Raw genomic sequence first — 25,088 nt, 5'->3', positions numbered from 1 at the left:
TTAGTGTGGTGTTAACATGAGAGTGCTGGAGGTGAAATAGTTAAACAGGTTACCCAATCAGGATCCAGGGGGGTGGAGTCAGAGGGACTATAAAACCAGCTCTGGGAGGAGCAAAGGGAGGAGTTCGTTGGGAGTTGGGTGGTTGGTTGGAGTGGGAGTGAACTGGGCTAGAGTTTGTGGGTAGGTTGAGTTAGTGTAGCGAAATAAGCTGAGTCTGGAATAGTTAGGGGCTAGGAAGACATGTAAATATCTGAGAGGTGGTTTAGTGAGTGAGAGCAGGTAGCAGAAGTTATAGGTCTGGATAGGCACCCCATGATTGTAATTGACCAGTACCGTTTATGAAACCACACACTTGTTAAACTGCAATAAATAAACAAAAGTTTATGTTCCAATTGAACCCTGGCTGGACTCAGTATTGTACTAGGTAGGGCCCAGGTGCTGGCAGCGAGAAATAAAGTGGTGGGACAGGGATCAATAGATGGTGCAACGTCCGGGGACCCTGTGTGATCGCCACAGTTAGTTTCTACACACACCCCTCCCTATGCTCCCTCCATGCAAGAGGAATTCTCAGAGTCCCATGCGAGTCAGGCAATTACAACAGCATGGACCACTCAGTCAGTAATCTAAGGCATTGATTCTGTTCTTTGGCTAGCAGCAGACTGGTTGTCTGTAGGTTCTAGTCAATTCGGAGGTAGTTTTCAGTGAAGAAGACTGGGGAGAATTGAGTTTAGCCCTGTATCGGGAAGTTTTCAATGAATGACATTTTATGTTTTTATATGTGCTGGAAGCCACCTAGAGTGGCTGCGGAAACCCAGCTAGATGAGTAGGGTATAAAAAATAAAATTATTATTATTACTATTAAGAAAAGTGGTTCTGAAGGAGTTTCTCTCCCACCCCCTTACCCTCCCTGTGTAGGCCTGACTTAAGACAGACAAGGCTATGTTTTTTTTCCCCTCCTGTTCCTGTTCAATTGACTTCAGTAAAGTGTTTACAGTTTATTCTCTCTCTGGACTTTTGTATGCTCCACTCCCTTCACTCTGCACACAGGGCTAATGAAAGGTGGAATATTTAGGGCCTGACAGAGAAACTTGGGGAGCTGCATATGCCCTGCCCCTGGGCCTGAGGCTTCCCAACCCTGTCTGGATAGGCACTTAGAGATTTAACCTGGGACCTGCAGAAGCAGCATCAGGATTCTGAGTAGTGGTGTGCTATTGCTCTCACTTCCTGACTGCAGGTATCCCAGACATATCTGGTTGGCTACTGTGGGAATACATTAATGGACTAGGTATGGCACTCAGAACCAGCACTCGGTTAGTCGTCTTTAAGATGCACAAGCCTTTTTTTGTTCCAGTCAGCACAAGTTTTTTTCTCCCACCTGTTTGAAGAGATTAGCATTTAGGCCATACAGACCCAAGGCAGAAGGAACCGCAGCTTTGGCAGGATGTAGTTAGTTAGTTAGTTAGTTAGTTAGTTAGTTATTTACTTACTTACTTACTTACTTACTTACTTACTTACTGACTGACTGACTGCCTTTATAGACTGCCTTTCAGCCGTAACAGCTCCCAAGGCAATTTTACAATTAAAAAACAGCAACACAGTTCCCGTGTAAAGAATTAAAAAAAACAAAAAATGTAAACCATCTTACAAAGCCATGCCCTCACTTCAAATGATATTGCCTGAATCCAGGTGCAGAAACAGAGCGCAGCAGGACCCATGAAAAACAGTGCTCAGGGCCCAGAAAAATGTGGCACAATGGGTCAGTGCATCTGGCTGTTAACCAGGAGGTTGCTGGTTTGAGCCCACTCAGAATTCCTACATTGTAGAGGGTTGGACTAGATGACCCTCAGGGTCCCTTTCAACTCTACAATGCTATGTCAAACCCCAAGCCGTAACATGCCAGGCTACGGCTACCCATTTGCCAGTCCGTTAAGACCGAGGGTTTGGAATGTCTTGATCGTTTTAATGTATGCCGCCATGATATTCTTACGAGTTGGCAGTTTACACATATAATAAATAACTAAATCCAAACCACCATGAAAAAAAGACAGCTTCATAAATGGGTGTTTTTATCAATGGAAAACTCAGGTGGGATTCAGCATTGCGCTATTGCAAACATCCCATCTGCACAAGCATATATTTGGTGGGCAACTGGGAAATAGCATTAATCGCAGGCTGCACACTGCTTAAAACAGGTTCTGTATCGAAGTATTCTTGTGGCCCACTTGGTATGAGGGGTTGAACTGCCCTGCTGTAGATGATGATCGTACTCCAGCTCCCATCAGACCTGGCCAGCATGACAAATAGTCTAGATCGGATGATGGGAACTGAAGTCTGACAACACCTGGAAGGGCACGGCTTCCCCACCCCAGTATAAAAGGTTATTCATATTTCTCTGAAATCCAGTAATGAATCTTCCAGCTAGGGGAAGACAGAGATTTAAATACAAAGGCTTGGTTATAACCACATCGACTTGTTTTCCCCTCTAAAACACTGCTGAGGTATCCTATAATCAAAGCCCACCTCTCCCCAGGAGCATCATCTCAGGTTTCAGGGGTTGAGAAAATTAAACCAGCGTGGAAAGAGAAGAAGCTGGCTAGGTAGGAAGGCCGTCTCTTGGCTAGAGATTCAATATTACATAGTTTATAAAAAGAAGAAGAAAGCAAAGCAGTGTTTTTAAAGATAATTAAATATTAATTCCAATTCTATTTAATGTACAGTGTGGTGACCTTAAACCACTGTGCTCAAATTAGATTAGATTAATTTGTACTGAGACATTCGGCCGTCACAAAACAAAACTTTAATAGGATAAAAGTTCACAAGGGAACATCAGCAGAAGTTAACTTGAGCCCCAAAGGACTAAAGCATAAGCAAACTTAAAACACCACCTTTCCCTGGCTAATCACAACATGCTTCTTTAAAAAAGAAAACAAAATGTTCCGCTGCAGTGCTCATATAATGGGACATGACAAGAGTGGACTACATAAGAGTTCTTTTTTTATGAAGGGCTGCATCTGATGAAGTGGGCTTTAGTCTATGAAAACTTGAGCCGCAATAAGGCTGCAATCCTGGAAGCAACCCTTACTGAACTCAGTGGGATTTACTTTTGAGAAAGCATGCATGGGATTACATGGGAGATCTGTTAGGCCCCATCTGCACTATGCACTTAAAGCAATTTCATACCACTTGGAACAAGTCACGGGTTCCCCCAAAGAATATTGGGACCTATAGTTTATTAAGAAATTCCTATTCCTCTCACAGAATGGTTTAACAGTCAATCTCTCTTCTCAGAGAACTCTGGGAATTGTAGCACTCGGAGGGGAATAAGAGTCTCCTAGAAACTCTCAGCATCCTTAACAAACGACAGCCCCCAGAATTATTTGAGGGAAGCCATGACAGTTTGAAGTAGTATGCTGTTTTCAATGTACACCACAGATGGAGCCTTATAAAGGTACGACAAGACTTTTTTTTGCTACAGCTGTGCAACATAGTCACTGATCTTGCTTCTTATTTTTGAATAGCTAGAACAACATTACAGCATACCAAATAAAAGCCTCCTCTCCTTAAGTCTGCCCTTAATTGCGACTTTCGGATAGGTATCTGAGCCTAACACCAAAAAACAAGAGCATGCCGGCCCATTTTTTTTTTACCATCTGGAATCTGATTCTAGAGTTGTTCATTTTGCAGCTGTACCCAAACACTGAGCAAGATAAGGGTTTTGTTCACCAGAACTCCACTTAGCCACAAGTCATTCTCATCTATTCAACCTAAAATTAGTGTTTGTAATCCTTTGTTAGCCGTAGATCAATCAGATTTAGTCATTCATTCCAAAAGGCAGGAGTTGTTTTGCAGCTGAATGTAATACATTATCTTCTTGGCCTACGACCGTTCCTCTTTAGTCATATTACAAACTAGTTAGGATACACTCACATCCTTACCTTTCCTAGTTCTGGTGCCCTTGGGGATTTTTTTTTTTAATTGTAGGGGGGGAGGCACATTTCCATATAAGGATGTGTAGCTACACCCTGAATATGTCTAGACAGCTGGAGGGTTGGGTTGCTGGGGTTTTTTTGCAAGGCCTTTAGGGACTGAAGTCCATACAGTAAATGACTCTGTGACTTCCTTTTCTTTGAGATGACTCAGCATGGTAGGAGGCAGTTTGCTGACTTGGCAAAACAACTGCCTTAATTAACTCAGTTGCTGCCCTTCTGACACACATCAAAACACAAGGAGGAAACAAATATTACGGAAGGATTCTTTTTTTTAAAATCCAACAATGGTGGGAGTATGAGGAAGAGGGATAATAAACCCAGTAATAATTAACCAACTACGTTTTCTTCTGGTCTAGGGTTTTTTCTGCTCAGTTCACTTTTCAATAAACAGGATGCTAAACAACTACTTGATGGGACAAACTATTTAAATCAGAAAGAAAATTCTTTTTGATTCAGCCTTTTCACTGTGGAACCAAATATGTCCCAGTTCAGAAGTAGCAATCCTGGTCCAGCAAATTCAGAGTAGCCAGATGAAGAAGAACACAGGGTTCCTACAACTTTCATTAGTTGAGTAAGGAAAGGAAACATGGGTTCCTGGTTTGTTTTCCCCAGATAAGCCAGGAACAGTAAACTATGAACAAACCTTCATTACAGAGTGAGACAAACCATGAACCTTGGCTCAGATACAATGCGAAGCGAAACCATGGTTTAGAGCAGCAGTACCAACCAGGGGATGAGCAAAACGGTGCCCGTTTTTACTGCGGGTACCCATTCACTCACCAATTCATGCTTAACCAAGGGACCCTCCGTCCAAAGCCATGTTGCCCCCCCGCCAAGATTTCCTGTTAACCGCACCTGACTGCTAGAACCCCCATTTTACAGGTGGGCATGCTGAGGCCCAGCTCAGTTCGCCTTGTAGTTTTAACTTCGGGTTTTCCAGGAAATGATTCGGCGCTCTCGGTGCCTATCCAGCCTGATCGTGCACTCGCTCCGCGGTCAGCAGGAGCCGAGGCTCTCCCGCCTCCGGCCGGACCGAGGAGAGAGCAACCCCTGGGAGCGACCAAGTCCGCCTTTTCCCTAGAGCTCGCATTCAAGCGCACGCCGCTCCTCCTCCTCTCCAGACAGTCACATGATGGCGATGATCCGCCTTTCGCTCTCTCCTCGCCCGGCCCCCTCGGAGCGATGGGGGCGGTTCGACGGCTCAAGGCTGGCGGCGTTGGCGGCGGCTGCGCCTGTTTCCCCGCCCACGACCCAGTCTGTGCCCGTCCTGGAGAAACAGGGAACAAAACAAAAAAGGAAGTGGTCAGTCCCACCGGCTGGCTGTGGAGTAATTTTCGCAGCTCCCTCTTCGCCGTGTCGGAATCGGATCTCCCGCAACCCTTCCTTGGCTGGAGAGTTGAGGTGCCCGCAAAAAAATAAAATCAAATCCCAAGGGGGGAGCTTGGAAGGACCCGTCTCTACAGGGCATCTGCTGGGCATCGCTTTTGCTGGCCATGGCTGGGTTCTGGTTGTTTTTGCTCGTGGGCCGCCTACTGGCGCCGGGCAGCGCCTTCAACCTGGACGTGGAGAGCCCAACTGTTTACTCCGGTTCCGAAGGGAGTTACTTCGGCTTCGCGGTGGATTTCTTCGCCCCCGATCTCTCCTCGTAAGTATAATCTGTCACTCGGGCGCATCCATCCCGAAGCGGGAAAAGGCGCCGCGCTCCTTCGCCAGGAGGACCCTGGGATCTTTGCAGTCTTTTCTCTTTTTCGTTAATTATTAGACGTCAGAAAATGTTGGACAAGCCCCAGGAAAGTCCTTGATGGAGCCCTGCAAGGGAAACTGAAACGCGCCTGTTCTGATCTCCATTCTGAGCACAGCTCCGCTTTGGAAGCGAGCTTCATTGGAATGAATGGAAGGGAACTTCCGAGCAAAAGTGTGTCTGGAATTGGGATAGAGTAGGTTTCCCTCCGCGCCCGAACGCCCAGCTTAGACACCCTCCTCCTCGCTCAGCTATACGTTCTCCCCATCTTCTGCCTCTCCCAAATCCCGCTGATTTCAGTGGACCATAAGAAATGCCCCACAGAGCGAACCTCTTGAGCTTTGAGCTGGACTTAACTCCCCAAGTAAGGGTGCGTAGGCTTTTGGGAGCCCGGATTTAGGAAGGAATCCCGTTGAAATCATTGGAAAGCTACGTGCATATAGGAAGATTTGGCTAAAACCCAAGTACTGAAAGTCTTAGCTCACATTCCTTCCCCCTGATACAAGGCAAGATTGCCTCTTCTTATCCTGGCCATACAAATCCGTGAGGGACACTTTGTATCAGAAGATGATAGTGGTGCTATGTGGTGTGAGCCATTTTGATGCTGTAATTGCAGAGGAAAGGGGCGGGGGAGGGGAGAGAAGGAAACATATTTTTTTCCTTATTCATAATTTGTTACCTGCTTGTCCCAGATTAATTAGAAGCGGCGGACAATGCTTAAATCCTGCCTTTTAGAGGACCCCGGCTGACATTTTTTTTATTAATATTATTACTATTGTATGAGGGACGCAGGTGGCGCTGTGGGTTAAAGCCTCAGCGCCTAGGACTTGCCGATCGAAAGGTCGGCGGTTTGAATCCCTGCGGCGGGGTGCGCTCCCGCTGCTCGGTCCCAGCGCCTGCCAACCTAGCAGTTCGAAAGCACCTCCGGGTGCAAGTAGATAAATAGGGACCGCTTACCAGCGGGAAGGTAAATGGCGTTTCCGTGTGCGGCTCTGGCTCGCCAGAGCAGCGATGTCACGCTGGCCACGTGACCCGGAAGTGTCTCCGGACAGCGCTGGCCCCTGGCCTCTTAAGTGAGATGGGCGCACAACCCCAGAGTCTGTCAAGACTGGCCCGTACGGGCAGGGGTACCTTTACCTTTACCTTTTTATTACTATTGTATAAATGGAGTAATTATGGACAGATGCTATGTTTCATAATTATATGTGGAAATGTATAAAACTGTGGAAGATGAATCAATAAGAAGTGAACTTCTCTTAAACCCGCCCATCCACTGAATCCTAATCAATGCTGTCTTGAACTTCGGATCCGTTACCAGGAGTAACACAAACTCTGTGTCAGGATATTTGCAGCCTGTGAGCCAGTCTTGATGTGTGATTCAGATATTGTCATCCATTTGAAAACACTTTTGTCTAATAGGCTCTAATGTGGTCTGACAGCTTTTCATTTTGATTATGGGGATGAGGGGGCAGAACCGTCCAGATTGCACAAACTTTGCTGTGTTAAGTCCCCCAAAATGAGAGGGTCAACTGGTCCTGGGTCCGTTTGTTTCTGTGATGGCTAAACTTAATGCTCTGAAGCCAGGGATGCCAACTTGAATAAAATCTGGGGGTGGGGGGCAGGTAACCCTCGCCCCACATAATCGATCACAAGACACGGCACACGCACAGAGTTAGAAAGGCAATGCCCATCAACTTGGGGGGGAGGGTAGCCTCATCAAATATTTTATTAGGGGCGGGGTGAAGTCACCTCAGCCCCTAGGAGCTGGTTGCTATGCTCTGATGCGTATTCTCCCAGTCTCACTGTGATTTTCTTTCCAGATAGGCGTTTGTAGCAGAGGATATACATTTTGAATGTAACTGAGGTGCTCCAAGTTGGTGCAAAGGTTGGGATATGCTGCTAATGTCATATGTGTGTGTTTTTCTTAGAGGAGGTCCCAGGAATAAGTGGTAGCCTAGGCCTGCAATGATAAAACATCAAGCATTAAAAACTTCCCTATACAGTGCTGCCTTCAGATGTCTTCTAAAAGTTATAGTTGCTTATCTCCTTGACATCCGGTGGAAGGGCGTTCCACAGGGCAGGCACCACTACCGAAAAGGCCCTCTGCCTGGTTCGCTGTGAAACCGCCAGAAGGCCCTAACCAGTTTGTAAGCCCCACAGAACCCATGGCATATACTTTTGGGTAAACATGAGTAGCATTGTCTTATAAGACCGTTTCACATATGAACTGTCTTTATGGATCGAACCAAAGGTCTATCATAGAAACGCCTCTGACCAGATATGGCCAAATAAGTTTTGGGCCTGAGGTAGACTTGGGTAGGGCTGTCCCCACCATTAGTCAGAGTGAGGTGGCCATCTCAGGCAGTGAATGCTGAGGGTGGGGCTGGCAGCAAGGTGCTGAAGGACAGAGCTTATCCTGTGCCCCCTAAGCTAGCCTGTCGCCCTCAGGTTTGGTGGGGAAAGCTGACATGTGGCTAGTGTTGAAGTAAAATTCAGCTGTCAATCCCCAGGCAATTTCTCTATGTGCCATTGGAGAACCATCTTGTCTGCCTCAGGCAGCAAAAGTCTTGTCTGAGGAGGGGCTGCCTATGGGTAGATAAGTTTTAACCCTTTACTCCAGTATGTAGCAGTATGTACTGATCAGTCAAGCTGAGTATCACCTGCTCTTCGTGTGTAGGTTCCTCACTTCCATGAATTATAAGCCCTGTATGATCTGGGTTTGAAATTATGGTGGGCTTTGTTCTACAGACCTTCCCTGCGTCCCATGGATGGGGGGGGGCAGAGCCAGCAGAGGAGGGCATATGGGGCAGGGGCAGTGGGCTGGGCAGGTTGGAGCTGGTGGGCATGATCCTGGTGTCTGCATGAAGGATAATGCCCAAATAGGCCTACAGTGGCAATGGGGAAGACGCACCATATTTTTCCATATATAAGACTAGGTTTTTTTAAACCAGAAATTAGGTTTAAAATTGGGGCTTGTCTTATACATGGGTAGTGCTGAGGGATGTTTTCTTAATTTGGAGTCCCCAAAAATAGGGGGCGTCTTATACATGGGGGCATCTTTAGACGGAAAAATATGGTAAGTGTGCTCACATTCTCACCATACATTTAAAGCAGTCTTATGCCTCATTAACAGCAAGTAAGAGCCAAAAATAATACAGTGGTATCTCGGGTTAAGTACTTAATTCGTTCCGGAGGTCCGTTCTTAACCTGAAACTGTTCTTAACCTGAAGCACCACTTTAGCTAATGGTGCCTCCCACTGCCACTGCACCGCCAGAGCACGATTTCTGTTCTCATCCTGAAGCAAGGTTCTTAACCCAAGGTACTATTTCTGGGTTAGCGGAGTCTGTAACCTGAAGCGTATGTAACCCGAGGTACCACTGTATTACCCACGATAAGTACAATATCATTAAGACTTGAATAATAATTTTTAAAACCCAATAAAGTGTTTATAAATAGCTAAAAACAGCACAGCTGTTTCAACCACATCCTGGAAAACCAGCAGATAATGCCTACCATAGTTCTTAGATGGTGATGTGAGACTGTCAGTGGAGGGAGCAGGAAAACTTGTCTGAAAAGGGGCTTTCCATAAAATTGGCATCACCATGGAGAAGGCACAGCTCTCAGCACCTTTGCCTACAGTTGCCATTGTAGGTGTGCCTCTAATGGTGGCTTACAGTACAGACCTTAGAAGGTGACCCTAACTGCTGTTTTGCTTGCACAAGCTTCAACTTGTACAGCAGAACTTTCCCCTCCTCTCTTTTCCCTTGCAGCCCCCCTCCCCACCACCACATACCCTCAAAATCAGCTCCAGAGCCTTTGGGGGGCCCTCTGGAGCAGATTTTGGATGAGGTGAAGGCACAGGAAGAGGAGAGGAAGTCCCATTGAGTGAGCAGAATGCCAGTTGCCTAGCATTGGAGGCAACCCAATATTTATGGCTGCCCTGTGAAAAGCTTCAGCTGCTCCTGCCAGCACATCATGTTCTGGTTCTAGGCCTAAGGGCAGGAAAAGCCAATTCCCTGCTCCCAGTCATTCTTTGTCTAGCTTGCTCGTGGATATATGGGGATGAGGAGGCAACTTCCAGGTAGAGATGCAGGTAGAAGAATAGTCTGGGTTGGAAGTGGTTGTTAAAAGTCAAATAAATAAATATGCCACATTATAAATAGATTTCCATGTTCCTTATTGTATAGATATCTAAAATTGCAGGGGGGGTATGTTAAAAGCTATATCATGGATTGAATTGCAGATAGTACCATCAAAGAATCATAGAATTGTAGAGTTTTAAGAGACCCTAAGGATCATCTTGTCCACCCCCCCCCCTTGCAATACAGGAATATACAGCTTTGATCCCATACAGGGATCAAACCTGCAGCCTTGGCCTTATCAGCACATGCTCTAACCAGCTGAGCTATCCAGCTGATGCATTATATATATATACCGTATTTTTCCGTGTATAACACGCCCCCATGTATAAGATGCCCCCTATTTTTAGGAATTCCAGTTTTAGAAATCCCCACCATTCACTATCCTTGTATAAGACGGCCCACAGTTTTCCACATAATTTTTAAGTAAAAAAAACCCTAGTCTTATACATGGAAAAGTATGGTATATATTTAAATCACAATGGAAATATTACAGCTTCTGTTTTATGCTTTATGATCCCGGAATTGACTGCCACTTTTTCCTTTTTCAATTATTAATAATTAAATTTAGATTAAGAATAGCATGAAACAGTACAAAGAATGGGTACTGGTCACCAGGTACAAAGCAAAATACAATTGTGATGTGTGTAAGGCAGGAAATAGTAGCAGTATGTTAAGCTAAATAACCAGGCCAAAATGATGCATGAGTTGCAGGTCTTAGCTTGCTCCAGCTGACAGATAATAGAGGAAATAAATCTAAATCAATCAGCCTCAGACTGCCCATTTTTTGACAACCATTGTTACTGCCCTTTACCCCTTAGTGTTGAATACCTAATATTCACATTATAACAATATGCATAGGCAGGGCAGATAAAAATCAATGATTTTTTTTAAAAAAATTAAATTTAAATCGGATTTTTAAAATAAAATGCTTTTGGAGGAAAAATCTTTCTAAAGATAGTTTTCTATTTAAGTTACATTCTAGTCCAAAGGCTATTCATCAGGAAATAAGGATTTGTTTTGAGTTTTTCATGTGTGCTAAAACTCAGCCTAAGGTGTTTTTTTAAATACAACAACAACAACAAACCGTTTAACCACATCAGTTAACAAACATGGATACATATGCTATAATGTTTTTGTTTTAGTTAAATAAATAGTTTAAATTATTATTAAGGAAATGATTATTTTTCTCCTTCCAGTAAAGTACAGTAGAAAAGTTGTCCAAATATAAACAGTTAACTCATTAAACCTCACAATAATTTCATAATTATCTGTCAATGTATTTCTAATAGTATAACCAAATCCGTAATTTTTGATATAACTGTAAAAACTACTCTGAAAATTTATTATTCCAAAAATGAAACCTTCATCTGGTTGTAAATATTAAGATTATACCAGCAAGAATGAGTCTGTTCTGTAAAAAAAAAAAAAAAAAAAAAATTAAATCAAGTCTTACTGATTTAAATTGTGATTTAAATCAAATCCACCCTGTCCATAGGTTTCTTCTACCAGTACAGTAAAATAAATATGTGTACATTATACAGTGGTACCTCGGGTTACATACGCTTCAGGTTACAGACTCCGCTAACCCAGAAATAGTACCTCGGGTTAAGAACTTTGCTTCAGGATGAGAACAGAAATCGTGCTCCAGCGTCACGGCAGCAGCAGGAGGCCCCACTAGCTAAAGTGGTGTTTCAGGTTAAGAACAGTTTCAGGTTAAGAACAGACCTCCGGAATGAATTAAGTACTTAACCCGAGGCACGACTGTACACATAATGTAGGTAGGAGGAAAGCTATGCTTATGACCAAGTATGATGAAGGAAAACAGATCACTAGCAGCTTCTGCTTACAGTGGTTTGTTCTGCAGGAACTCAGGAGAGCAGTTTTGCATGATGAATTGCAGGAGGAATTCAGGAAATTCCCCGAAACCTTGATGTATAGAACTTGGTATGCCTGGGTAGTACAAAGAGCTTGCTGTCTATCATCTTGAGATGCCGCAGGACTGGAGATAGGCAAATGTTGCCCAAATAGTAAAAAAAAAAAAAAAAAAACAGGGCTGGGAAGTGGGAGAGTGGGGGAGGATCCAGGAAATACCGTAACAGACTTGTCATTCTGACATCAGTACCAGGGAAGATCCTAAGGCAGATGATGAAGCAGTCAATTTGCAAGCATCTTGATAACAATGAAGTGCTTAGTAGTGGCCCCTCAAGCTGAACCTAGTCCATCAATCATGTATGAGCGTACCACCAGTGGTGAGATAAATCACACCCTTGTGCTTCCTGCCTGCAAAACTGGGGGCCAGGATTGGGGAGGGGAAGTGCCTGCAGCCCACAACGCATGTTTGTTGACCTGTTGGGCTTGTGGATGATAGCTTGAATAGACCTGCTTTATCTTGACAGAAGTCTGATAACTTACAATATCTGACGGTTTAATAAGTGGCAGTTGTTTTGATTATGGGCATCTAGCACAACTTGTATGAATCATTCAAAGAAGGAGCAGGGAGACCTCACAAGGATTAGATAAATTATTGGAAGATAGGGCTATCAGTTGGCTACTAGCCTTGATTGATATGCTCAACCTCCAGCCACAGGAGGGGAGAGTGCCGTTGTGTTCAAGTCCATCCTGGCTGTGAGTCCTGGAAGACCTGCTCCCTGCCTTACAGGCCTTTTCCCACCTGGCATGGGAGGGTGCGGGCCGGACTGACTCCAACTACAAAAGCTGAGGCTGCTGAACAGACTCATGGGCTGAGGTCTTTTTGTTTTTTTGTTTTTTTTAGGGGGGGTGCTGTTGGTTTTTTGTAACTTTATTTTAGATTTTGTTGTGATTTATGTGGAAATTGTTCAGTTTAGTTTTGTAACTTTTAATGTTTAATTTATTGTTTATGAATGCTTTTGTTAAGTTGTAGATAGGGCTGGGCGATATCTGGTTTTCAACATTGTGATATATCATCAGCTGAACACAGTGGTATATAGCGATAGATCACGATGTCTGAAATAAGGATGTAACTATGTAGAGGCAAACAGGATAATGTCCTGGCAACTGCTACTACTTAGGGCAGAGCTTTCCAAACTGTGCGTTGCGACACATTAGTGTGTCGGCTGCAGTGTGTAGGTGTGTCATGCGAACACTCCTCCTGGGACTGAGAGGGGGTTAGTTTAACCTCCGTTGTGCTAGTAAAACTGAATTACTGTGTCACGAAATGATGCGTGTCTGAAAAATGTGCCACCACCATGAAAAGTTTGAAAAACTCTGACATAGGGGTCTAAAACTGATACATTTTTACTTACCTTTAGCATACTGTTAAAACTGCTATTTTATAAGCAGCAGGGGCAGCAGAAATCATGAGAGAAGTTATGACCGGCTCCATTATTTCCCCCCATCACAATTTTTTATATAGCACTCAAACACACACACATTGTGATTTGTGATATCACCATGTCAGATATTATGAAACCATTATCATGATAGGGATAGTGAAAACCGATTTTGGGTGATGTATTGATACATCACCAAGCCCTAGTTGTAGTCATTTATGTTTTTTCATGTTGGAAGCCACCTTGAGCATGGTTTGAACTGTGGAAAGGTGGCATGTGAATAAAAGGATGTATGTATGCTTGTATGTCCTGCTTGCTGCTTTCCATGAGCATGGGGCTGGCCACTGAGAGAACAGGATGCTGGACCAGAAGGGCCTTTGCTCTGATCCAGAAGTCTTCTTACGTTCCTACTTTGCAGAAGCTTGATGACTGACCATTTTGCTTCACTGTTTTCCCTTGGTGAACGTTGCTCCTCCTTTTGTTATTCTTTAGATGAATTGTGCCCCAGGCAAAAACGAAATGAATGGTGGTATCCGATGCTATTTGTACTCAGGATGGAGCCATAGAAATTAACAAACTTAACCAACTAAAGTCCATTGATTTCAATGGGTCTACTCTGAGTACAACTTAGTTGGATATCATGCTCTTAGAATAGTTGACTTGCCTTGTTATATGTAGTACAGCATGACTCATTGTATATATAATTTTCCTGAACTCTGATGCCAAGGAACAAAGACTTGGAAAAAAGCTCTATTAAAATAATTGGGATTCATCTACTTGGCTGGGGATCCAGTGAACCACAGAACCATTTCTACATGTTTAATGATATAAACATGCCCAAGGTATAAACTTGACTAGCAGTCCAAATAAGCAAGGTGTGTACATGGCACAAACTTAGTTGGATATTTGTCTACACACAGTTCCGATTGCTGAAGACATAAGCCATGGTTTCAGTTTTGCAAATTCAGCAGTTGTTAAGAAAGAAATAGAGGAGGAATCTTATGTTCTGAAAGCATGCAAATACTAATTCTGGGATAAAAGTGAAACAATTGAAATTTGGCAGGAATAGAGGGAGTGGACACTATTTTCCCTTTCTCTTATATCTGTTCACATGGTGGTAAGCAAACTGTACCTGTGGAACTTCCGACTTCCTCTGAAAGAGAGAGGAGCCATAATCCTTTTGGTATGTGGCAATTTTGTGTTGGCACACAGCACACTCTGTGGCTCACCACTGCATCTGCTGATATCTGTAGGATCAACATGCAACACTCCAATCCTAAACATTTGTGTTGGACAGTGTTGATGTCCCTGGCAAAATGTTGCGCTGTAAGTCGCTGCAGTGGGTAGAGCAGTTTATTTGCCATATGTTTTGCATTTATTTCCTGGCATAGTCAACATCAGAATTGGGATATTATGGTGTTTTTGTTTGACTGCTTCTTTTCTATTTTAAGCTGTCATTTCAATACTGTCACGGCCAAGATTTGCCAAATCAAAACATCAGAAGTAAGTGAGACTGAATAGCTGAGGGTATTTGTTCTGGAGAGTAGATTTGAGCAGAGATGTTGTGAATTAAGGGGAATATGCCTGATGATTTATAGAGGCATGTTGCTTGAAGTGGAAGGAGAGCAGGAGAGACTTTCCTTGAGTACAAGGAACATGATATATTCTAATGACTGCAGGAGGCTGTTTGTTTTATTTTTGGAGTAGATTTGTTTGCGCTTAAAGTGTGTTTGCTGGGGGAGGAGTTGAAGGCCAGAATAGCTTTGGAATATATTGAATGCCATGGAATTTAAAGACTCATTCCCTTCAACTTAGAAGATCACTAAACCTCATATGCTGCTGGTTGCTCAAACACAGCACATGGAAACATCTGTTGTGTGGAAACATCATGCAAGGCTCATCTGCCATGTAGACTTCTTCTTTGTGGTCTGTCTATCTGCACTGTCAGAGGCATTATGCCTCTGAATACCAGGTGCTGGAAAATGCAGACAGGCAGAGTGCTCATGTGTAGCTTGCAGACTTCCCACAGGCATCTTTTTGGCCATTGTGAAACAGGATGCTGGACTAGATGGGCCAGTGATCTGATCCAACAGGCATTTCTTACGTTCTTATGTCTTACAGTCCAGCCCTGTACAGTCGTACCTCAGAAGTCGAACAGAATCAGTTCTGGAAGTCCGTTCGACTTCCAAAACATTTGAAAACCAAAGTGTGGCTTCTGATTGGCTGCAGGAGCTTCCTGCAGCCAATCAGAAGCCACAGAAGCCCTGTCAGACGTTCGGCTTCCAAAAGAACGTTTGAAAACCATAATACTCACTTCCCGTTTTCGATTGTTTGGAAGCTGGAACATTCGACTCCCAAGGCGTTCGGGAGCCAAGGAATGACTGTATATCGTTTTGGTTGAGGTGGGGTAAGCAAGTTGCAACTTTTGCCATTCCAGCACATTTTGAGCCTAGGTCAGAGAGAAAGATAACCTCAGGCCTGGTGGCCTTCATGCAGTCCTATAGGCCTTTTAATCTGGTCTTTGGGCTTCAAAGGCTACATGGCTTACTGACTGGAATGTGTCCTTGAAGTGTGATAATGCCTCTTGCTTGCCTGGATAAGGGATGGAGATGTGTGTGAGAGCAGAAACCTCTGAGCTTTGTTTTGCTAGAAGGTAGTGCCAGATTTAGGGCACCGAGCACAGTTCCCTCACACAGGGTGCTGAGCCAAGGGTGTGCAAAATCACAACAGCAACAGCAACATGTATATTTATACGGGTACCTACTGAGAAGATCCATTTAAAAAGCAACTGTACCAAAAAGACTTATTGTGAAAATAGGAAATATGGGGGGGGGGGGGGGCGCCAAAGTTTATCCTCACTCAGGTTCCATATTACCTGTCCCTGATACTGCATGGTAAGACTCACATTCATTGCTCCCACTTTTTGCCTCTAGGCCTGCCCACCACTGACATTTAGCCCCTGAGAAGTTCTCTTAAGGGGATGTCGCCCTCATGCTGAAATCTTAGGTCTCACAGGTATGCCTGTAAACAGGGGGGCCAACTTGAATAAAATATTGTGGGGACCCAGGAAAGCCCCATCCCGCATAATCAGTCACACAATGTAGTGCACGCACACACCCTTTGAATGGGAAGGCCCAGCCCCCTCAAATATTTTGTTGTGGAGGCCGAAGCCCCCTTGGCCCCTAGGAGTTGGTTTGTATGCCTGTAAATATCAGTTGCTGCGATTCACAAGTTGGAAGAGTGCTGCTGTTCTCATGTCCTGCTTCTGGACTTTCCATAGGAATCTGGGGGAGAGTCACACTGGCTCTGAATTTTTTGTGGTGATAAAAAATCTCATGGGACAAGACCTCCCTAATGGTGACCCACCAAGATGACTACAGCCCATGAGCCATGTGCTCTGCCAGGTGATTGACCCCCTACTCGAGCCACCATTTTTCTAGTCTCAGCTGGGCAGCAAAACCACAATGTTTAGATGGGCTAGACTCTCACGTATGGCTGGTGGGGTAGCATTTGGCTCGGTGGACCACAAGTTGTTCTATGCAGCAAATCTGACTATAGAAGGAAGAGCAAACAGGGCCTCAAACAATCCCACCTCAATCTTCTGGCTTCTACATGGTCCTAGCTATGGTTCTAGCCCTACCTAACATTACAGTAGCTGCCATACTACACTTGAATCCATTTCCTTCAGTGGCATAATGAGGATTCCTAAACTGTTTGCTTCTTCATTTGTTTCCTGCAGGATGTTCCTCCTTGTGGGTGCTCCAAAGGCAAACACAACTCAGCCTGGGATTGTGCAAGGAGGCCAGGTACTCAAGTGTAACTGGAACCCCAACAGAAGAAACTGCCAGCCGATTGTATTTGATGCCACAGGTAATATAGCAATATGGGCTTTTGCAAACCCAAGGGATTTGGATGAATTGCAAAGAGGAAAGCAAATCAGCAGCCTGTTGGAAAAGATTTGGAGCAATAAGGGTCATTGTACACAAGGCTCACTTTGTTGGCCTGTCTTCATGCCATAGTCATTCAAAATGGTCGAGGTGCTCTTAGCTCAGTGTTGTGAACCATCTTGAGGGCTCGGGTAGTGATGCCTGTTGTGATAGGCCTGCCGACATGCCTAGTATGCCATTGATTTGGAATGGTTGTGACAAGACAGCCAACACATTCATTGTTGGTGAACAGTTTGGATCCTGGTGACAGAACCAGCAGGATGGAAGGATGTAGCTTTCCCACATGATCTTGGGAATCTGTACTGCTTGGAAACCAGCCCCCATCTCCCTGCCATCTTCTGCTTGTTTCTGGCAGCCCCTCAAGGAACTGCAAATCCTAGCAGATAAAGTTTCTCTTGGCGGAAGTGCGCCGGATTTGCAAATGTAAGGGAGGGAATGACGGCCTGTGATGAGAGGTAGGGTATAAGCCAATTCGAAGACATCCCATCAATGTTCGTTCTTGGCAGTTTCAATGTGCTAAAATAGGCTGGCTTTCTGGTGAGCTGGAATCTTTGTCACTGGAATTAAAGAACTCTCTGCTTTACAGTGGCAAAAACCATTTGAAAGTGCTTTTTATATGCTGGCTATTTCAGCAAAGGGTACGTTGGTTCCTTGTTCAGGGCTTAGAACAATGTAGGCATAACATAGAGGACTGGATTCTAGAATTTCACGGAGGGAGGGGGAGGTTTCCTGACCCCTCCTCTCCATTGCAGTGATTTGCACCCCCAATAAAAGCCTCTTTGGAGGGTCGAGGACCCCTCCTGAAAAATATGGGATGTGGTGTGGTAGGCTGCTATGAGAGGGGAGAACTGCCCCAAATCAGATTTGAACCCCAAGGGAAATTCTAGTTCCTTTTCCTAGCAGCAGTCTCATGCCCTGCCCCACATTGTTTAGGAGCCCCCTCCCCAACCCTCCAGGGAACAATACTAGGGGGTGCTCAGGTGACGGGCAGCAGGTAAGAGGGGATGGGAAACTTTCCATTCAGAAAGTTTCTTAAGTTCACTTAGCCTGAGGCTCCAAGTCAAGAGGTCCTGAAGTGGGAGATATGCTCATAAAGGCAGGCTTGAATTCCTGTGCTTATGAGTTGCAGATTACTCAGTCCCTCAGTCACTCCCACTAAAGCTAGATTTATTTACTTATTTTTAAAAAGGGAAACCATGTACACAGCATGACTTTGCACATGCAGCCCCACAGCCACTTGTGGACATGTGGTGGAATCCCGATAAGCGTTCTATAGGGGCAGGCAGTCATCTAAGGCATTTCTGGAGCAGGGCTAGGCTTCCGGGTACACTAGTTGCAGGCTACCTATTCAGCTATCTGTTCCACATTTGCAGTTATACAAATGGTCAGTTTCTAGCCCAGTTTTCTTCATGCTACACCTGAGTCAGCTAACAGCAACAACCACCGAGAAACACATGGCATGAATAAATACAGGTTTACAGACATGTTTGTCATCTGGCTGCCAATTAGTTTCCAGGTCCAATTCAAAGTGCTGGTTTTGTTCTATAAAACCTTAAATGGCTCAGGACTACAAACTTCAAAGACCGCCTCTTTCCATATGAACCTATCTGGACCCTGAGACCATAAACTGAGCCTTGCTCCATGAGAGGTCCAGAGGATGGCAACATGAGAGAGGGCCTTTTCTGTGGTGACTCCCTGTTTGTAGAATGCTCTCCCGAGAGGGGCTCCCCTGGCACCTTTGTTACATATTTTTCAGGACCAGGCATAAACATTCCTCTTCTTCCAGGCCTTTGACCAATTAATCTATGGCCTTCAATCTAAAAAAAATCTATGGGGTATTGTTTTTGTTTGTTTGTATGTTAGTGTTTTTATATTGTAAACAGCCCTGTGATCCTCAGATGAATGGTGGTATAAAAATCATAATTGTCATCATCATCTGGCTAGGACTAATGGGAATTGTAGTCCAAAATGTGTAGAGGGCACCAGGTTGGCAAAGGCTGGAGTAGATCCACTAAAATCAATGGGGCCTAAAGTGGAAATCTCAATGTAACTTACCTGGGAGTGAACCCTATTGAATTTAACAGGACGTACTTCTAAGTAGTTAGGATTGTGCAGAAAGTTAGTCCTGGCTAACTTGAGTCCCGCTGGTTTCCTCCAGGAGTTGTTGGACTACAACTCCCATCAGTCCTAGCCTGTAAGGCCAATGGTCAATGGGGACTTTAGTCCAGCAACATTTAGGGGCACCAGATTGGAGCAGACTGGACTACATTAAGCATCACTAAGGCTGTGTACACACTGCTGCTTACTGCATCCAGTGTGCTCCCACTGCTGGTTTGGGAAGCGATGTACACACAACATCAGCCGCAATCCATATCTATCCTGTCGTTTCTTATGAAATACTGTGCCCCCCCCCCCAAATCTGCTTCGATCTAAATTGAGAAAAAGAACAACCTAGCTGTGTTTTAAGCTGGCAATGTGTCCATGGCCAAAGTCTGGATCCATCTCAAAGATTCTCCCTCTAGCCTGCACACAAACACCTTATGGAAACATGTCATCTGGTTCCAGCTGTAGCCTGACAGTTCCAAAAAACCAGCCCATGGGCTGAGACTGGTCAGCTGTAGTGTGATGCAAGCCCAGTGAATTCCGCTCCCCTTCATTTGATTGTTGAAATGTTCCCCAGGAGAAACTCTGCAGCTCTGGTTTCTTTTCTGATGTGCGCGGAAGGGAAGCATGGCTTTAAAAAGAGTGTAGAATTCCTTTTTCAGGGCAACAGAGCCACGTTCCCTTCTGGTTATTGTGTGTGTGGGTGATCCCTTCGCCAACAATAGAAAGCCTTGTTTGAGAGCCAAACGACGCTATCGGTCAGGCATGGCCATTGCTGTGACCCATTTAGCATCTGGCATATTTAAAAGGGCCTTGCGTAGCGCCGTCCTCTCTGCCTTCTCCAGCTCAGGAGCTGCTGCCGGTGCAGAGAACTCATGCGGAAAATGTGTGCCAGGGGTCTGGGAAGGGGGGGAAATTGGTGGGGAGCTGCGTGCCGACTTCTCTCGGCGTACGGCAGAGGAAGCTGGCAGAGACGAAGCTGAACTCATCCAGCGTGTCATTGTTCAAAGGCTGCGTTTGGGGGCGGTGGGTCACGGGAAGGTCCTTTTCCTATTTATAGCTTTAGTCTAAAAACAACATCTTGCCAACAAGCCCACAAAAGGCTCCTGTGGCAGCAAAAGAGCAGATCAAAATATAAAACCCCAACAAAAACGTTTAGAACACCGAGTCCACTACAAAACGGGAGGGAGAGAAGAAGCCAATCAAGCTGATTTTGATAAAATAATATTAGGAACAGCTGATTTGACTGAAACCCTTATGTGAGCAGGAAAGTATTTCTCACCTTCCTGTGATATGAGCTAGTTAGAGGAGCATCCCCAGGTAAGTGTTCTTCATCCTTAGGTCCCCAGGTGTTTTTGGACTACAGTTCCCATTGTCCTCTGCTGGTTTAGGCAGCGGTCAGGGATTATGGGAGTTGTAGTCCAACAGCATCTGGGGACTGGAGGTTGAAAAGTGCTGCCAGCAAGGGAAAGAGCTCAAATCAAGGAGACTCATCTTCACTGCCACCCAGCTTAGACAGTGGCAGCAACAAGAGAAGTTCCTTTAGAGGTTTGACATGGGGTCAGGCATCCTGGACCCAAACAGCACAATCCTGCACATCTGGATTGGATGCTGGGAAAGGATCATCTCTCATAATACTAAGAACTTGTTAAATGAAGCTAGAGTTGAAAGATTCAGGGCAGTCAAAAAGAAATTATATCTTCACCCGGTGCATAGTCGAACTATGGAATTTGCTTTCACAAGATGTTGTGATGGCCGCTAACCTGGATGGCTTTAAAAGAGGTTCCAGGTTTGTTTGTTTTTCAAACTTGGCCCTCCAGCTGTTTTTGGACTACAGTTCCCATCATCCCTGACCACTGGTCTTGCTAGCTAGGGATGATGGGAGTTGTAGTCCAGAAACAGCTAGAAACCCAAGTTTGAGAAGCCTTGACCAGTGATGGCCAAACTTGGCCCTCTAGCTGTTTTGGGACTACAGCTCCCATCATCCCTAGCTAACAGGACCAGTGGTCAGGGATGATGGGAATTGTAGTCCCAAAACGGCTGGAGGGCCAAGTTAGGCCATCACTGGTTTAGACCAGTTCATGGAGGATAAAGCTATCAGTGGCTACTGGCCGCATTGGGTATGTTCTGCCTCCATTTTGGGAGGCAGCATGCGCCTGAATACCAGTTGCTGAGCACTACAAATGAGGAGAGTGCTGTTGTACTCAAATCCTGCTTGCAGACTTCATGTGGGTAGCTGGTTGGCCTCTGTGAGAACAGAATGCTAGACGAGATGACCCCTCTTCTGCTCGTATCTTTACTCAAAAGTAAGTCCTGCTGTGTTTAACAGGTCTTGTGGATGTGTTTCAGGATTTGGGCCCTTGTGTGACTGAGTTTGATATCCTTTACTAAGGTTCTGCAGAAGGAAGCAAAGGATGGACAGGGGCCCCTTTAGCAAGAAGAAACATTGCAGTTTCTCATTTCTTGGAGGGTCCTGCCAGACCTCTCCTCTGGTTTAATTTTACAGTTCAGATCAAAGCTTTTCAACACATGGTGAAACAGGATATGACATTTGTGCAAGGAGCGTGCTTCTTGCAAAACTCCCAGCCTATTTTGAAAGTGTTGCAACTGATACATGGTTTAATATATGTTGATTTTCAGTGTGTATATGACAAAACCTTTCACTGAAGCTGTTTAAAAAGCTGTTTTTGAAGCTATTATGAAACTACAGGCAATACACACAAGGAAAAAGTATAGAGGGAGCAAGCCAAAGATCCTGTATTTATTACTATTATATTTATATCCCAACTTTCCTCCAAGGAGCTCAAAGTGGCATATATGGGTTCTAACCAACTCCATTTTATCTTAACAACAACCCTGGGATGTAGGTTAGCCTGAGAGACTGTGGCTGGCTGAAAGTCGTCCAGCAAGCTTCATGGCTGAGTAGGGATTTGAACCCAGGTGAAAAAGACAGAGCACTTTGTAGAAGAATTAACAAAAGATCCAAGGGTGCTTGCTTCTGGCAGCTGATGCACTGTGGGGGCCCCTCCAATTTTTTTTAAAATTTTTTTTGAGGGGGCTGGGACTCCTCAATGTTCAGAGTGCCCTGTGTGCGATGTCAGGAAGTCATGTTGGGCCCCTCAATCCTCTGGAGAAGGTGGCACCTCTGAAAGGATCTAATATAGCTAGGACAACTGAGACACAAAATGGTAGGTAAAGGGACCTCTGACCATTAGGTCCAGTCGTGGACGACTCTGGGATTGCGGCGCTCATCTCACTTTATTGGCCGAGGGAGCCGGTGTACAGCTTCTGGGTCATGTGGCTTCTGGCGAACCAGAGCAGCACACGGAAACGCTGTTTACCTTCCCGCTGGAGTGGTACTTATTTATCTACTTACACTTTGACGTGCTTTCGAACTGCTAGGTTGGCAGGAGCAGGGACCGAGCAACGGGAGCTCACCCCGTCGCGGGGATTCGAACCGCCGACCTTCTGATCGGCAAGTCCTAGGCTCTGTGGTTTAACCCACAGCGCCACTGGATATGTAAAGTGGCACACCCATGAGAAATATCTTGGGCAAACCAATCCCAACCTTTGATCATGTGCTTTGGGTGTGCGGGTGGGTGTTAAGATAAAGAGGAAATTTCATGAAGATAGCCTTCTTTATTCTTTGGCGATCACTTGTAGCTGAGTAAGATTGTCTTCCATGAACACAGTCTTAACAGTGCGTCCGTAAGTGACTGTGGAGGCCGATTCTGGATCCACGCATCCTTCCACAGTGGAGACATAGGTTTCTGGGCAGGATTTGATTACGATGAGGATTTGCCAAATGTGCCTTCCTCTTAGTTTGTTTCTTCCTTTCGTCCTGAGTTTGTGCTTCTTCAAAGCCCGTGACACCTTTGGTAGAGGCTGTTCTTCAGTTGGAGCCCTCGCAGGCCAATGTTTCCCAATTATCTGTGCTTATACTGCATTTTTAAAAATAGATTTGCCTTGAGAGCAAACCTTTAAAGCTCTTTTGTTGTCCACAAGTATTTTGCTTTCCATCCTTAAGTTGCTTTGGAAGATGATAATCAGGCATCCGAACCACATGACCAGTCCAACGAAGTTGATGTACGATGAAAATGACTACAGATGACATACATCTGTATGCCTTCTGAATTTTCTGTTTGTTTGTTTTTTAAAAGCATTTTTAAGTTGCGGGAATTTGAGAAACAAAAACTTTATGGTATGTCTACTGGATGTCACAATTATGTTGCCAAGTAAGCACTTTTGTGCTTTCTTTCCTTACACCCTTCAGAAGTGTCTGGAACAGATCACTGTCAGAAGTAGGATGCGGGGCTGAGGCAGGTCATTGACCTGACCCAGTCAAGATGCCCTTTTTTGCTTCAACTTCCTTATTTCCTCGTCTTCCTCATTCAGATTGGAGCCCCAAAGTGTCATCTCACAAACTGATAGTGGTGCAAGTAAAAAGAAAACACTGTTGGGCATGGGAAGGGCTGGGGCTCAGTGGTAGGCCATCTGCTTCGTATACAGAAGGCCCCACGTTCAATCACTGACAAGTTGGGCTGGGAGAGCCCCCAGCCTCAAACCTTGGAGATCTGCTGCCAGCCAGTGTAAACCAATACTGAGCTAGATGAATCAATAGTATGACTTGAGTATGCTTGAGTATGACTTGAGTATTGCTTGAGTATGACTTGAGATAAGAGAGTTTTGATGCCTTGCGCCATGGCGCAGGTTGAACATTTGGTTGAAAAACACCTGGGCTTCATTTTGGTTCAAGCAAGTTGCAATGTATACCTATGCGCTTAATTTATTATGGGGCCCTTGTTAAATCCAGTATACCTCATGCAAAGCTACAATGAAATAAGCTCTGCCTCTTTTCCACCACAGCGTGCAATTCCCGGCATGAGTCATTGTGCGCACGGTTAAGGAGATTCCTGCTCGGATAGTTTTAAACTGTGTTTACTCAAGTCATAACTAGATGGGAGGATAAAATGCCTTGCTCGTACTAGCCAAGATAGAATGATTTATTTGTGTTTTAAAAGGTTTCTGGAGGAAGAAGCAGTTCTTTCCTGCCCAAAGCAGGAGCTGTGCATTTCCAGCGAGGGCCAATTGAAATGTGGTTGGTGCTACAGCTTTGGCAAAGCCTGGGGCGGCCTTGACTGCATGGCCGGTGTTATTGTGAACATGCTTACACAGCAAACCAATGCTTGTGACTGTCCTGTCGGTTCTCGGAGATGTTCCATGCAGCCCAGCAGGAAATCCTGAAGGCCAAGTTCATATATTTATCCTGGTGCAACAATATATCCTCACAGATTGAGGAGCAAGCACGCTCTCTCCTCTCCACAATGCATGTCATGTTGCATATTGTGCAGGTATCCTCCTCCTTGGATGAGCAAAATATTCGCCTTCCTCTATCCTGCACAAATGGGCAGAAACCTGATGTGATCAGCATGGCAAAAGGGTGGGGGAGATCCTGTCTGCTCTTTCAGCACACACACCCTCCAATATTTATCTGATGAAAATAGGAATGTCAATAATAATAATAATAATAATAATAATAATAATAATAATAATAATAATACCCCACCCATCTGACTGGGTTCCCCCAGCCACTCTAGGTGGCTTCCAACATATATAAACACATAATCAAACATAAAGCATTTTTTAAAAAAAGTTTCCTTATATAGGGCTGCCTTCAGGTGTCTTCTAAAGGTCATATAGTTACTTATCACCTTGGCTCAGTTGTTGCATAACTTCACACCCTCCAACATTTCTCTGATGGAAAATAGGAACGTGCTAAGGAAAAGTGAGACATTCAAATCAGAAACCAGGACAGCTTCTGTAAATCTGGGACTGTCCCTGGAAAACACAGATA

The 25,088-nt window shown here is 44.8% G+C and overlaps 1 protein-coding gene across 1 annotated transcript in view; it reads left to right on the top strand.

Moving 5' to 3' along the window:
* Positions 1-5,247: 5,247 nt before the first annotated feature.
* The window catches only part of ITGAV (integrin subunit alpha V), a 73,700-nt gene continuing 53,859 nt past the window's right edge, over positions 5,248-25,088 (top strand). The window contains exons 1-2 of the mRNA XM_079977000.1: positions 5,248-5,634; positions 16,924-17,054. Coding sequence (XP_079833126.1) covers positions 5,483-5,634; positions 16,924-17,054 — 283 coding nt within the window. The 5' untranslated portion in view covers positions 5,248-5,482. The remainder of the gene's footprint in view (positions 5,635-16,923; positions 17,055-25,088) is intronic.

This window comes from Podarcis cretensis (genome assembly GCF_951804945.1).
Source record: "Podarcis cretensis genome assembly, chromosome: 1".
NCBI lineage: Eukaryota > Metazoa > Chordata > Lepidosauria > Squamata > Lacertidae > Podarcis > Podarcis cretensis.
This window is presented reverse-complemented; position numbering and strand designations above follow the sequence as displayed.